The following is a 14637-nucleotide window of genomic DNA, read 5'->3' on the forward strand; positions in this document are numbered from 1 at the left end:
AAAATGCTGTTTAAATCCTCCTCTTCTGCATGAACAGCAATATCTTTCACAGAGCACTTTCCTTAAGCACTTCCACTGCCATTTCTTTGCGCAACAGCAAATGCAAGTAAGCAGCTAACTGACACAATGACGGGACAATCCTCCATTGCTGTTCATACAGTGGTAGGCGGGAGGCTTTTGCTTTGTGTCTGCTTTTCCATGGGATTGAGTCAGTTTCCCTCTCAGTTTCAGCTATAGCCATTATTAAAAATTAAAAGCGAAGGCTAATTAGTTGTGTGTCTTAAACCTGGTCTGCACATGCAGCAGAATGAGGTGATAGGTCACTGAGATGGTCGAGTAGAATGACTCACTTCAGAGTGCAGGTGGGGGATCACACTTTTGAATGCTCCCTATCATTAAAGAACTTCCTAGAAAGAGAAAACCAGCACAACAGCAGGTGAAGGACTTATGTGCTCATTTTCACCTGGCTACGCATTTTTTTAATATGCTTCAACACAATATCCCCCACCTGCAGTCTGAGATGGTATGGTCTACTCTGCCTTATTCACATTCTACCACCTCATCCACAATCTTCTTGCATGTCCAGAACCCCAGTCTTTATCCACCATGATTGTGAGTCCTAAAGGGTGTTAAGTGGCAACTAATCTGCATGAGGTTACCACCATATTCAGCTTCTGACTTTTGACATGAGAGCCTGTTGACTCTTCCCTCTTTGCTTTCTTGATTAACATTTCCTTCGTTCTCTCTCTCAGACACACACAACACATGCCCCATTTCTCTCTTTGTGTCTTGCCACACTCACTAACCTGGCTTTTGTCTTGTTCTTCTGCCTTGGCTTGCAGTTTGAGGGGAAGACTTCGTTCGGGATGTCAGTTTTTAACCTCAGCAATGCCATCATGGGCAGTGGCATCCTAGGCCTAGCCTACGCGATGAGCAACACTGGAATCGTCCTCTTTGTGTGAGTACCACACCCATGGCACACAGCCCTGGAGAAGTTCACTGCTCTGGGAGGGAGTGGAAACTCACCCCACCCTCAGTAGTAAACCATGAGATGGTGGAGAAACCATGCATTGGGGACCACAGAGTGAAAGCTTGGGAAGGGGTTGGGTGGAGGTCTGTGGTCTTCTCCAAGCTTTTGGGAGCGGGGTGGCTGGGTTGGGCTTGAAGTTGGAACTTGAGGAGGCTGGGCTTCCAGGTTCTCCACCTGCTCCTGGAAGAGGGGTTTGGGGCTGATGTTAGTTTTTGTCCTTCTTTCACTAGGGTGCTTTTGATTTGCATTGCTTTGCTCTCCTCCTATTCCATTCACCTGCTGCTGAAATGTGCTGGAGTTGTGGGTAAGTTGTGGATGCCTGCAGAAGTCCTGCAGTGCTCTCAGTGTGCCAACAGTGGGCACCATAAGGTGCAAATTGAAAATGTGCTGACTGTGGGGAGTGCAAACTTGAGAGCTTTGTTCCTATGATGATGATGATGATGATGATGATTTTATTAATTTGTACCCTGCCTTTTTGCCCAACGGGCACACATGATTGGAAGCAGGCTGCAATTTCTTGAGCAGAATGAACTTGATTCCAAAAGGGTTTAGCTTTTTTTTTTCCCCTGGTGTAAGGCATTTCATTGGTCCATTGTGTTAGAGAAGGGCAGGTAGCTTTTCTCTCACGACATCCTCTTGTGCCAAGCATACTGTTTGTGACTGTCAGACTGACAGTAACTCTGTGGATTGCTGATAACCACAAATCGGAACAGCACAGATCTGAAGTGCTCTTAGGAATGCACACAGTTACATGGAACTGAAGACTATTACCCAGCTAAGAGGGCATATCTATCCTACATATCACAAAGGGCATATCTACCCTACAAACTTACCCTGGTTGGGTAGTCATTCCATCTCACAAGAGAACCTTAAGAATTGTAGTTCTGTAAGGTGCACACCAGGATCTCTAATATAAAATCCTCAGCACCCTCACCAAGCTCCAAAGTCTAGGATTCTTTATGGGAAACCATGGCAACTAAAATGGTATAAGATCAATACAAATCTGTAGTATATTGCCCTAAGTGTCCTTAAGCCTCTTTCACATCAGTACTGCATGTGACCAAATGACAATCATGCAATTTTCAAAGTGCCAGAATCCCATTTTTTGTTTTGTAAATTGATTGAAGGCCATGTAATTAAATGAGTGAGATTCGTACTTAAATCTCCATACCAGTTCTGTGTCTCCTGAAGAGCATTATTGGTTCTCCATCTGCTATTACTACCACAGAGCTGTTTATTTTCTTAACCAGGCAGGTCAGGAGGGAATGTCCTCTCCTACTATAGCAAGGGGGCATCATGGTGACTTTATAGTGAAAGTAGCTTTGCTTGTAAACAGAGGTCCTGTGAATCAGCTGGTGACTTCAGCCGTGATTCAGGGATTATCTTTAAGGTGATGGCGAAGCCAACTGTAAAAACATCTTGCAGCTCTACTCTCCCCTTTCTCTATTTCTCTGCTTTATCCAGGAATAAGAGCTTATGAACAGTTGGGTCTCAGAGCATTTGGCCACTCAGGCAAAGTTGTCGCTGCTGTGATAATCTCGATGCACAACATTGGAGGTAAGGACTTGCTTTTACTGGAGGATCATTCCCTCACCAGGTCAAAGGAGGGAAAACAGGCAGAGCTGTGTGTGCTTGGAAGTTTTGAAAAAAGAGACTCTGCCATGGGAGTACAAATTCTGCGCAGCACAGTGTGGAATTCTGCTGCCTGTGTGCATTGCGCAGGGCATTTATTCATATACATTTGCAGAATGTGCTCTGCTTCTGCTGCCTGGGGAAAGGGGTGTGGGTGAGGAAACCTGCAGGTTCACTCAGGCCCTCTCTTCACACAAATTCTGTGCTGAATTCTGTGCTCAGATTTGCACTTTCCAGTGGCAATTGCAGAGTATCTGCCATTCAGGCCATCAGTCCCTCCTTCCCAGCAGGCTGAAAAGGGAATGCGAACTCTTCCTGATGGGTTTCTCTTTCCACAGCAATGTCCAGTTACTTGTTCATTGTGAAATCTGAACTGCCTCTTGTGATCCAAACCTTCTTAGGATCAAGTGGGAACACCAAGTAAGGAAAATGACATCTGTTTCTACCTTCCTTACCAACTTTCCCTTTTTGTTTTTTTTGTCAGTTGGAAAGGACAGCTAACAGTACATGCACAACAAAGATGAAATCATACAATTAAAAAATAGAAAGGGTTCAGCTGCAGCTCTGTTTAGAAATATATGCAAGAAATAAAGAGACCTTCTCTCAAATGGCCCAGTCTTAATAGCGCCTTACACATAAGGACCTTTACCACAGTTGCCAAGCATGCACTAAGTGCACCATTTAGTGTAGCCTGTTGCTGTCGAAAGCAGTTAGCACATGCCGGCGGTCCATCTACATCCCCTGGCAGTGGCAAGTCAACTAGGGAGAGGGAGGATGGGAAGGAGATCAGTGTGGGGAGGAGGACACATAAAGGCCAGGAAGGGGATGGTATGCCAATATCCTATCCCCCTCCCCAGCCTTGATCCACCTTCCTAGGTCTGAGTAGACCCAGTGGGGCGAGTCTCTGTGAGGCGGGCTTACTGTGAGGCTGGGAGCAAAGGAACAAATGTCCCCTTACCTCAAGAAGGCTTTCACAGCCTGAAACTCCCCTGCAGGATGCAGCACACACCCCATTGGCACAACTGCATCACTGCACAGGGAGTTAGGTTGGATTGGGCTGAAAGTGGGTTTACTCTATTGTGTGCTGCCTTAGTACTCCAATTGATCAGAGGGGAGATATAAATAGCTTACATAAATAAATACATTTCTGCTCTCCCTCCCATGCCTTCCTCAGCCAGTAGAGGGTTTAGAGCTCTATGAAGAGGTTTTCAGTTGTTAGCAATGAAAATTTGAGTAGTAACCAACAGTATTTCCTTTAAAGCCTTATACATCATCTGTGAAAACGCATGCCCTTGGGTCAGCTTGGGGAGGGGACACCCAGTCATTTTTTAAGGGCCTGAACCTTCCTTGCCTCTCCCTTGTGGAGCCAGCATTAGACCCATTATGACCTGGAATGAAACTGGAGATGGTATGTGCTAGGAGAATGCCTCCACCCCCTCCTTCTCTCCAAGCTAGCTCTGCTGCAAGGTTTTCAGAGGAGTTTTATTGAGAGAAACAGCTGGTCTTTTTGGCTCTGTTTCTCATCTATAAATGGATACATCTGGGGCTTGCTGACGTATTCACACATGCCTTCCCTGACCAGGAGAATTCTGAACCACTGTCACCTGCAGTGCCATGAATTGGAGGACCAACCAAAAACAGGGAGGAAGAGGAAGGAGGAGGAGCGTTACTTCTTCATAAATAAATCTTACCCGTGACATTTCCCTTTGACGTCTGCTTTAGGCTTGGCGATACTACACATCATGTTGTAGCCGTGTGTTTAACCAGGAGCGGCCCAAGCCAGTTCACTGCATGAACCCACCCCCAAATGCAACAGCCCCCTCCCAATTGTGTCACCCACACCCAATCCTTGTTAGTATGGACGTGCTAGTGCATTTACACAATTGCCTCATTCATCATGCCATCTTCATCTTCCTTTTTTAGCTCTGTCACTGAGTGGGGCAGCCCAGTGGAGTTGGCGAAGCAGCTAGCAGGGCAGGAGAGGTACTAGGTGGGCTTGGGGTGCGGGACATCTCCCACCGGCTTGTTGCCTTCCCCAGTCTACCCAAGCACAAGGTTCAACTGGCTTTGGGGCTGGCTGCCCCTGCATGTTACATCCCCAACAGCTATTTCTCCAATCCAAAGCAAGGTGGGTCTGGAACCCCAGCCAGGAAAGGGGTGTACGAGCAGCTGGAAGAGAAAGTTTCGGGGGGAAAAGAGGCACAATGGAAAAGAGTTAAACATGCAGAGACACTGCTGCTTCTAGATTACAAAGCACCCCCTGTTAAGAATGCCTTACAATGGAGAAGCAGTTGTCGGGCAAACATTTCACACAGCTGTCTTGTAATGAGTAGTTTGATACTTGGGCCTCACAGTCCCCCCTATTTTATTTATATTTTTAAACCATAAGGACATAAGAACATAAGAACCAATTGTTTAAGATTTTAGACTGGAGTTAGATGGAGTCTTCTTCAGCTTTGTAACCCCTTGAAGATGCTTTCCATAGTTGAAAGTGAAACGTTGAGACTAGATTCTACAATTTGTTTTAAACTGTGACTTGAAGACTCGAGCAACATTTTAAATGATGTTTTCAACTCATCCAGCCACGAATGTCTTAGGGCACAATCCTAACCGACTTTCCAGCACCGAGATAAGGGCAATGCAGCTCCGAGGTAAAGGAACAAACATTCCCTTACCTTGAGGAGGTCTGTGTGACTGCTGTTCAATTGCAGGATGCAGCACATGCCCATTGGCACAGGTATGTCAGTGCTAGAAAGTTGGTTAGGATTTGGGCCTCAGTGTGTTTGTAACAATATATATATTCCCAGGTAACAATATGCAGATGTTTGCTGAACTGTAGATGGGTTGTTATTTGGCACCCTATGTGTTGCCCTTGGGATCACCAGGAACAGATTTCACCCTGCACCCTTGTGGTGACCCTTTATACACCCCCTTTATTTATTCCTATACAAGTGGATTGGCTGCTGTTGCTGCACTTGGAGAGAGTGGTGTTGTGCGACTGAAACCTGCCCTTTGCCCTGAGTGCCCAAAGCCCCTTTTAGTTACAACTGCTGAAGGGGAAGGAGCCCTATTTCTTTTGCTTCTGGACAGCCTTGGAAGCAAGCTGGACTGCTTTCTGGCTCTCATGACCCTTATATTGTTTATTTTCAGTGAGTGGTACATGAATGGGAATGTTTTGATCATCGTCGTCAGCATTTGTGTCATCCTGCCCCTAGCTATGATGAAACATTTGGGTAAGTGATGAAGAATTCCTGCCAGGGCGTTTTACTGGAGTACTTTTGGATAAACAGCATCAGTGTGTGCAGAATCGATCATCTTCTAAGTGAGAGTTCAAGGGAGCTGTGTGTATGTTTTAGTTTCTATTGGTTGGTGGGTAGGTGGATGTCTCTGTTATCCCCTGCTGGAGGGAATGAGTATTGCTTCACCTGAACAACCCTTCCCTCCATGCACATTCAATCTGTCCTTAAAACTTGCTGCTCCAAGGAATTGTATCTCTCCATGCAGGGTTGAAAATGTAAGGTGCTAGCACTGGTCTTCCACTGACCATTTAGTTTTGGCCCTACCAATGCCAAATTACTCGTGGTGGCACTGAAAGGTTTCTGAAAGAAGGGGCGGGTGAGTTGATGGACTGGACAATGTAATCATAACAAAAACACTCCAAGATTTTAGCATTGTTAAATTCTGATAGGAAATAATATGTTATACATTCATCTGGCAGAAAGTAGAAATTATTGTACATCTGTAGCCCTGCTATGAAGCTGGCTTTATTTGTTAAGAAACAAGCCTTTCCAAGGTGCTGATTTTTTGTGCCCCTTCTATCTTGAAGTACCTAGAAGAGAGATCTCTGTGTTTCAGACATTCTCCAACTGAGCCATCTACTAGGGTAGCTAACATTTCTTTTTAAGAAAATAAGATTCTTGAACCTTTTAACAACCACATGGCTGGAAGAAATTGAACAGGTGACAGCCCAGAGATATTATGATGAGGATTGCTCTGCTGGTTGAATTTCTGCCTGTCACACAACTTTAAAGGCACAAGAAACCTGTCCCCCTCCTGTCAATACACCAAGTGGCATACTAGGGATTGGGGCATTGTTTCAGCACTCCTTATATCTGAAATGAGAAGCATTTGGGCAGTCCCTTGGAACAGAGATATGCACTCGTACTAGGGTAGGGCCTTCAGCTTGTCAAGAGCTAGGACCCACCTCTGACTCCAAACTGCAACATGCGATCCATCTTCAAGAGCCCACCAGCAAGAAGAGTGGGCAAGTGTGCAGCTTTTTCCTACCCAGTGGCAGCCAATCAGTGTGTACTTCTTTGTGTCATTCTGCCCCTTCTTTCCTTCCAAGCCGAGCAGGAAAAGAAAAAGGAGGAGCAGAGAATGGCATGGCAAGAACGTGCAGTCCATTTTGAAAGATGGAAGGGGAGGAAGTGGAAGCCAGGCAAGGCAGAGAGCAGAGGAAGTGCCCAGCAGCAAGGGAGAGCAGGTGGATAGGAAGGAGATTGAGGGGGCCTGCTGAGGATTGAGAGGGCCTGGCCAAAACAAACCCTCCAAAGTCAAAATCTCTGGTTGGATTAACCTCATTTAGGACCCTTCGCCCTGGCTACTATTCAAACTGCACACTCCTGAGTCTCATAACAACTTGGTGATGGTCGCATTGCCAAGACCCACCTGTTGAAGACTGATTTAATAGAGGACTTAATTGAATCAGATTCGTCTCTGATTTTGTGTATTCTGTCTCTCTCATTCCCTCTTCTCACAGGCTATCTTGGTTACACAAGTGGACTCTCGCTCACTTGTATGTGTTTCTTTCTCATCTCGGTGAGTTGACAAAAAATGTTCAGATACCTTTGACAGGAAATGTTGGGAAATCCTACATGGATATTAAAGGCCTAGGAGACCTGTCCACTCTTGAGTCTGGCAGCTCACAGTTTAACTTCTCTGTAAACCACCAGACTTATTCATGGACCAAGTGCTTGCTGGGCACTTAATATTTGCATATTAGAGAATATTTTGGCAGAAGCCATTTCTCTACCCACTCCCTTCCTGTTCTATAGGAATAGCACTCACCATCTATTTTTCATTCCAACCACAAAGGTAATCTACAAGAAGTTCCAGATCCCCTGCCCCCTCAATGAAACACACCACGAAGTTCCTGAATACTACAATGTCACCACTGAAGATGATGTCTGTGCTGCCAAGATCTTCACTGTCAACTCCAAGGTTAGCATGAGGAATCCTAAATTAAGAGGGGCTTGGGGTGCAGAAGGTGCATCAAATAAAAAACGTAGCAATGCAGGGCCCAATCCTATCCAACTTTCCAGCTCCGGTGCAGCCACAGTGCAGCCCCGAGGTAAGGGAACAAATTTTCCCATACCTTGAGCCGACTTCTGTGTCTGCCTCCCCACCACAGGATGCAGTGCATGCCCCTTTGGCACTGGAAAATTAGATAGGATTGGGCCCTAACTTGGTACATTCTTATAGGAGGCTATATAAAAATGATGGCTCAAATGTTGCAGATATAAAATGTGTCATTTTATGTTTCGCTGAAATGAGAAACACAGAATTCTGGCTAAAGACATGAACGCATTTTATTTGAGATGAAGTAGAAGAATCTTTTATTACGGTCACTGACCAGTACAAATTTGAGATGAAAATCATCTTTGGATACCTTATAGGACACTAAAGAGAAGGGAGGTACAGAATGAGTAACTATTGCCTTATATTTCATGCCCTAAGACTCAAATTGACAAATGGATGGATGAACTTAGGGTAAACTGCATGTTATACAAGTGCACATAATGAAGTCTCAATACTGTAGTGTTCCTTTTAATAAACAAAAACCAAGAAAACGTCCCTGTCACAATTGCTGGGATCTAGCTTCGGAACTAGGACAGCAGTGTACAGGAAATTAACTTATTTTTCTTGCCTTTTGCAGACAGCATACGCCATCCCCATCTTGGCATTTGCCTTTGTCTGCCATCCTGAAGTGCTCCCTATTTACACTGAACTACGCAGGTGAGTAAACCATGGACATGAAAAAAGGGTTAGAGGGAGAAATGTTTCTGAAATGTTCAAAGGATGTAAAATGGCCTGACAGTGGACCTTGACTCACTAAGGGTGCAGTCCTAACCCACTTTCCAGCACCAAGATAAGGGCAATGCAGCTCTGAGGTAAGGAGGCAAACATTCCCTTACTTTGAGGAGGCCTCCGTGAGTGCCCCCCAACTGCAGGATGCAGCACACGTCCCTTTGGCACAGCTATGCCAGTGCTGGAAAGTGGGTTAGGATTTGGGCCTAAGAATAAGACAAAGATGCAAACACATTTGAATTACATGAAGCAAGATTTTGGTAATGAGAAAAACTTGCTTCGTAGTTCAGCAGTTTCTCCTTACCTCAGAGCTGCATTGCCCTTATGTTGGTTCCAAAGAACTCATAAAGTTTACTTCCTCCAGGAGTGGGATTCTAACGTGACACCTTGCAAAACTCTACTGCTTACAGCAACAAATGCTTGGAAGCCAAAACTTCTTGGTTCTTAATCCCACCACCAAGAAGGGATTGATTGTAATGGCATGTGTTAACTGTCTGTGTATTGCCTAGGGCCTCAAAGCGTCGGATGCAGAATGTAGCAAATGTCTCCATCCTGGCCATGTTTGTCATGTACCTACTGACCGCCATCTTTGGCTACCTCACTTTTTATGGTAAGGGACAACCCTCACTACCACCCCAGTAGGTGATTGTGTGGGCACAGCTTTGTTTTCTTTCAGGAAAGGAGATAAAGGCAGAAGGTAACTTTCTTTCAATTTTGTGAATTGTCTCTCACATCTCTAGCTACCTGACAGATGCTCCTTAAGTGCCTTATCCCCCACTGTCCCAGCTTGATGCCAACACTACTTCTTTGTTTGTGGTACTTTTTTCCTGAAGAAGGCAGAGCACAAAGTGACATGGGACAGCCAGGAAACATTCTGGTTAAAATGAGCAAATGTGGGGAACATTTCCTAAATCCTTACTGGGTGCCTGGGAGACAGAGATACTGAGCTATGATGTGGGAGCACCTGGAAGACAGAGCCCAGGAGAGCCAGTTGGAAACACTGGCAGCCAGCTTATGCTTCAGAGTTGCAGAAATTGCAGTTGTGTCTGTGAGGTTCTCTGAGGCCCTCCAGTTGTAGGTTTGACTGCAGGAGGGGCCACTGTATAATTTTCAGGCCCAGGTTCCTGGCATACAAGGGGCAAAACAGAGATCAAAAGAGACAAGGAGGTCTGTAGCCAGCACAAGAAGCAAAGATGGCCAGATGCCGTCACCACATCCACAGACCGACCACACGCTGAGTAAAGAAATATTTTCTTTTGTCTGTTCTAACTCTTCCAACACTCAATTTTAGTGATTGTCCCCTGGTTCTGGTGTTATGTGAGAGTGTAAAGAGCATCTCTCTATCCACTTTATCCTTCTCATGCTTAATTTTGTATGTCTCAATCATGTCCCCCCTCAGGCATCTCTTTCCTAGGCTGAAGAGGCCCAAACGCCGTAGCCTTTCCTCATAAGGAAGGTGCCCCAGCACAGCAATCATTTTAGTTGCCCTCTTTTGCACCTTTTCCATTTCCACTATATCCTTTTTAAGATGCGGTGACCAGAACTGGACACCTCCAGGTGTGGCCTTACCATCGATTTGTACAATGGCATTATAATATTAGCTGTTTTGTTCTCAATACCTTTTCTAATGATCCCAAGCATAGAATTGGCCTCCTTTACTGCCGCCGCATATTGGGTCAACACTTTCATCAACTTGTCCACCACCACCCCAAGATCTCTCTCCTGATTTGTCACAGACAGCTCAGAACCCATTAGCCTATATGTGAAGCTTTGATTTTTTGCCCCAGTGTGCATGACTTTACACTTACTGACATTGAAGCGCATCTGCCATTTTGCTGCCCATTCTGCCAGTTTGGAGAGATCCTTCTGGAGCTCCACACAATCACGTTGGTTTTCACCACTTGGAAAAGTTTGGTGTCGTCTGCAAACTTTGCCACCTCACTGCTCACCCGTCTCCAGGTCATTTATGAAGAGGTTGAAAAGCAACAGTTGAAAACTGCAATTTCTTTACAGAGAACAAAGACCCTATGAAAATTGCCCATTGACACCCATTCTCTGTTTCCTGGTCTTCAACCAAGTCTCAGTCCAGGAGAGGACCTGTCCTCTAATTCCCTGATTGTGGAGCTTTTTCAGTAGCCTTTGGTGAGGGACCGTGTCAAACGCCTTCTGAAAGTCCAGATATATAATGTCTACGGGTTCTCCCGCATCCACGTGCCTGTTGACCTTTTCAAAGAATTCTAAAAGGTTTGTGAGGCAAGACTCACCCTTACAGAAGCCATGCTGATTCTCTGTCACCAGGGCTTGTTCGTCTATGTGTTTTGAGAGTCTATCTTTGATGAGGCATTCCACCATCTTACCCAGTATAGATGTTAGGCTGACCGGCCTATAGTTTCCTGGGTCCCCCCTCTTTCCCTTTTTAAAGATCGGCATGACATTTGCTGTCCTCCAATCCTCTGGCCCTGTGGCCATTTTGAGGGACAAGTTGCATATTTTAGTGAAGAGATCAGCAACTTCATTTTTCAATTCCTTAATAACTCTAGGGTGGATGCCATCAGGGCTTGGTGACTTATTGATCTTTAATTTATCAATGAGGTCTGAAACATCTTCTCTTTTAACCTCTATCTGACTTAATTCCTTGGTCAGGAGGGGCCATTCGGGCAGCGGTATCTGTCTGAGGTCTTCTGCCGTGAAGACAGATGCAAAGAACTCATTCAATTTCTCTGCCATCTCTAAGTCTCCTTTTATCTCCCCTTTCCCTCCCTCACCATCCAGAGGGCCAACCGCTTCTCTGGCGGGTTTCCTGCTTCTAACATATTTGAAGAAGCTTTTATTATTCCCCTTAATGCTGCTGGCCATGTGTTCCTCATAGTCTCTCTTGGCCTCCCGTATCACCTTCTTACATTTCTTTTGCCACAGTTTATGTTCCTTTTTATTCTCCTCATTAGGGCAAGACTTCCATTTACGGAAGGAAGCTTCCTTGCCCTTTACGGCCTCTCTAACTTGGCTGGTTAGCCAAGGGGGCACCCTCCTGGACTTAGTCGAGCCCTTCTTCCTTCGCGGTATACACTTCCGCTGGGCCTCTGTTACTGTTGATTTGAGCAACCTCCATGCTCTCTGTAGAGACTGGACTCTTTTTATCTTCCCTTTCAACCTCCTTCTAACCAGCCTCCTCATTTGAGGGAAGTCCACTCGTCGGAAGTCAAGGGTTTTTGTGAGAGATTTGCCCGGTATTCTTCCCCCGACGTGCATGTCGAAAGAGATCGCAGCATGATCACTGTTCCCCAATGGCTCAGTAACATTGACATCTCTAACCAGGTCCTGAGTACTAGGTACTAGGTACCGCACAATATTAAATCCAGAGTCACCTGTCCTCTGGTGGGCTCCATGACTAGCTGCTCCAAGGCACAGTCATTTAGCATGTCAAGGAATCTGGTCTCCTTTTCATGACCAGAACACAAATTGACCCAGTCGATGTGAGGATAATTGAGGTCCCCCATGATTACAACCCTGTCCCTCCTTGTCACCTTGGAAGGCAGAGAAGGACCATGGGGAGACTTCCGGGGATGATCAGGCTTCATCCCAACCTCAGGCGTGCAGCTCCTCAGCTGCCCAGGTGGGAAGTCTCGGGGCTGGAGGACGTCATCCTGGAGAGGAGGGAAACAATCCCCTAGGGGGGACCCCTTCTCCAGGGGACGGGCCCGTATCCAAATGCACTCAGGATACATGGAATGCCCCAGGGATGGGCTGCTTCCTGCCTTCCTGGGATGGGATCCTGCCTTCCTCTGGTTCTCCAAGTCGGCTACCAAGGCTTCAAGGGAGCGGACGCATATCGGGGATACACCCATGACTTATGCCCCAGAGGCATATAGTCATACATGTGGCACTCAATGCAAAACACTGGATACCTCCCACCCTGCTGCTGGCTGTCTGACTGCATAGCTTTTTTATTTTGTTTGTTTTTGTTTAGGGGTACTTAAAAACCCTACACTGGTTAGCAGCTCTCTTCTCAAGGGAAGAGAAGGGCAGTGTCTGGGGCCCTGGCTTCCTTGTCCTGCTGCTGAACTTGCACAGATGCTAAACTCACGGTGCCTTACCTGGCACTTTGTTCCCGAGGCACTTGGTGTCCCAGAGGCCACACGCTGTTGTTGTTGGTGAGAAGCTTCCTTGCTGATCTGGTTGGTTTCCATGTTACTCATTCCTTGGGTCAAAGTTTGGTGATGGAGCACAGGCTGAACACTTTCCTGACATTGCTTGTGTCTCTGGTTCAGTATCTGCAGCAGACTTGAGTCCTGACACTAACCCTGGAAAGTACTTCCTTTTTAAAAAAAATTGTGTTTTTAAAAGACTTTCTGATATAAAAATTAAAGTCTTTGTTCTGCTACTGTTTTTTGTGTCCATCCCAACCCCTGGCACTATCTCTCTGACTTCCCTCAACGTATCCCTTCTGCTTTTTGGCAGGGAATGTGGAAGCTGAGATGTTGCACACCTACATCAAAGTGGACTCTCTAGACCGGCTTATCCTCTCTGTACGGTTGGCTGTGCTGCTGGCTGTGACACTCACAGTACCTGTGGTTCTGTTCCCGGTAAGAAATCATGTACCTCTAGATCCAGTTGCAGTGCTGAATGGCACTTCCCCCAGATCACCTGCATCTGAGTTTCTCTACAAGCAGTTTCTGCTTCTAGTTATTACCACTCCAGGGCAATTGTCAGGACTGGATCAGCATGCTTAGGTCATGACTAATTGGACAGGCTGAATAAAGACTAATGGAAGCTGGCCCCAGAGCCTGTCTAGAATAGGTGTGAGTAATAATACATAACAGTTATTTAGCCCCTTTAGAATGTTCCAGAGTGCTTTGTAGTACAACAGCCTGTAAGGTTGGTTGGTAATATCACTCCCATATTGCAAACATGGGGCTGTGGCTAAGAGATTGGTTTATGCGTTCATGGCAGAGGCAAGATTTGAGCTAGGGAGTTCTTGGTTTACAAGCTATTAGCCACCGCAGTATACCAGTTCTTAGATTTGGGGTGGAGTCAGGTCTAGGCAGGAGGCAAAGTGGAATCATGTCCAGGACAGAGGCGGGTCCAGAAACTCCTGTGCAGCCAGACAGAAACCAAGCACGTAAGGCTGGGAACAGGAATCATGGCCAGATAGAATGGCCAGGAGGAAGACACATTGAAGCAAGCAAAGTCTAAGGACAGGCGGACAAATTCTTGGAGACATCTTCCCTTCCTTTAAGGGCCTGCTGGGAAGTGGGGCCAGAGAAGCTAGGGCAACCCAAACTAGTCCTGTCTGCACATCATTCCAAATACATGGGGGACGGACGGACTGGGAAAGGAATTGCCGGTGTCACAGCCCTGGGCTTGAGTCTCCATTCAGACTGCTGCTGTCATATTTGATGTGAAGCAATCTCTCTGTTTTATATTTTATAAAATATAAAAGTATTTGCATTTTAACAGTGTGTGAGAGATCTCTGTGCAGCATCTCTCCATGGGTGCTTGACAGTTGTGTTGTGTGTTGCTTATATAGAAATGTGTCCCCTATAGATCCGCAGGGCCATACAGCAGTTACTTTTCCACAAGAAGGATTTCAGCTGGCTTCGTCATGTCATTATTGCCATCTGCCTCCTTATCATTGTCAACCTCCTTGTCATATTTGTGCCAAACATCAAGGACATTTTTGGTTTTATTGGTAAGTATGCGCTGCTTTTCTGCTCGGTGTAATAAGATGCCATAACTTAGTGGATCAGCCAGATTATTCTTGTTTTTTTTTTCTTGTGAAAGAGCAAAATGCCAACAGTTGTAAGAGTTTGCACACAACCCTTTTATGCGAAGCTAGTGAGATTTGCAGAGCATCACAGAAGTCCGCACAGCATAGGCTGAGGTGT

The 14637-nt window shown here is 45.9% G+C and overlaps 1 protein-coding gene across 2 annotated transcripts in view; it reads left to right on the forward strand.

Moving 5' to 3' along the window:
* Positions 1-14637, forward strand: part of SLC38A5 (solute carrier family 38 member 5) — a 48746-nt gene that overhangs the window by 24394 nt on the left and 9715 nt on the right. For both annotated transcript variants that reach the window (XM_066613570.1, XM_066613571.1), the window contains 11 exons: positions 843-958; positions 1261-1334; positions 2495-2587; positions 3001-3082; positions 5813-5895; positions 7425-7483; positions 7760-7885; positions 8601-8680; positions 9262-9362; positions 13211-13335; positions 14297-14441. In XM_066613570.1, coding sequence (XP_066469667.1) covers positions 843-958; positions 1261-1334; positions 2495-2587; positions 3001-3082; positions 5813-5895; positions 7425-7483; positions 7760-7885; positions 8601-8680; positions 9262-9362; positions 13211-13335; positions 14297-14441 — 1084 coding nt within the window. The remainder of the gene's footprint in view (positions 1-842; positions 959-1260; positions 1335-2494; positions 2588-3000; positions 3083-5812; positions 5896-7424; positions 7484-7759; positions 7886-8600; positions 8681-9261; positions 9363-13210; positions 13336-14296; positions 14442-14637) is intronic.

This window comes from Tiliqua scincoides, chromosome 2 (assembly GCF_035046505.1).
Source record: "Tiliqua scincoides isolate rTilSci1 chromosome 2, rTilSci1.hap2, whole genome shotgun sequence".
In the NCBI taxonomy this organism is placed as follows: domain Eukaryota; kingdom Metazoa; phylum Chordata; class Lepidosauria; order Squamata; family Scincidae; genus Tiliqua; species Tiliqua scincoides.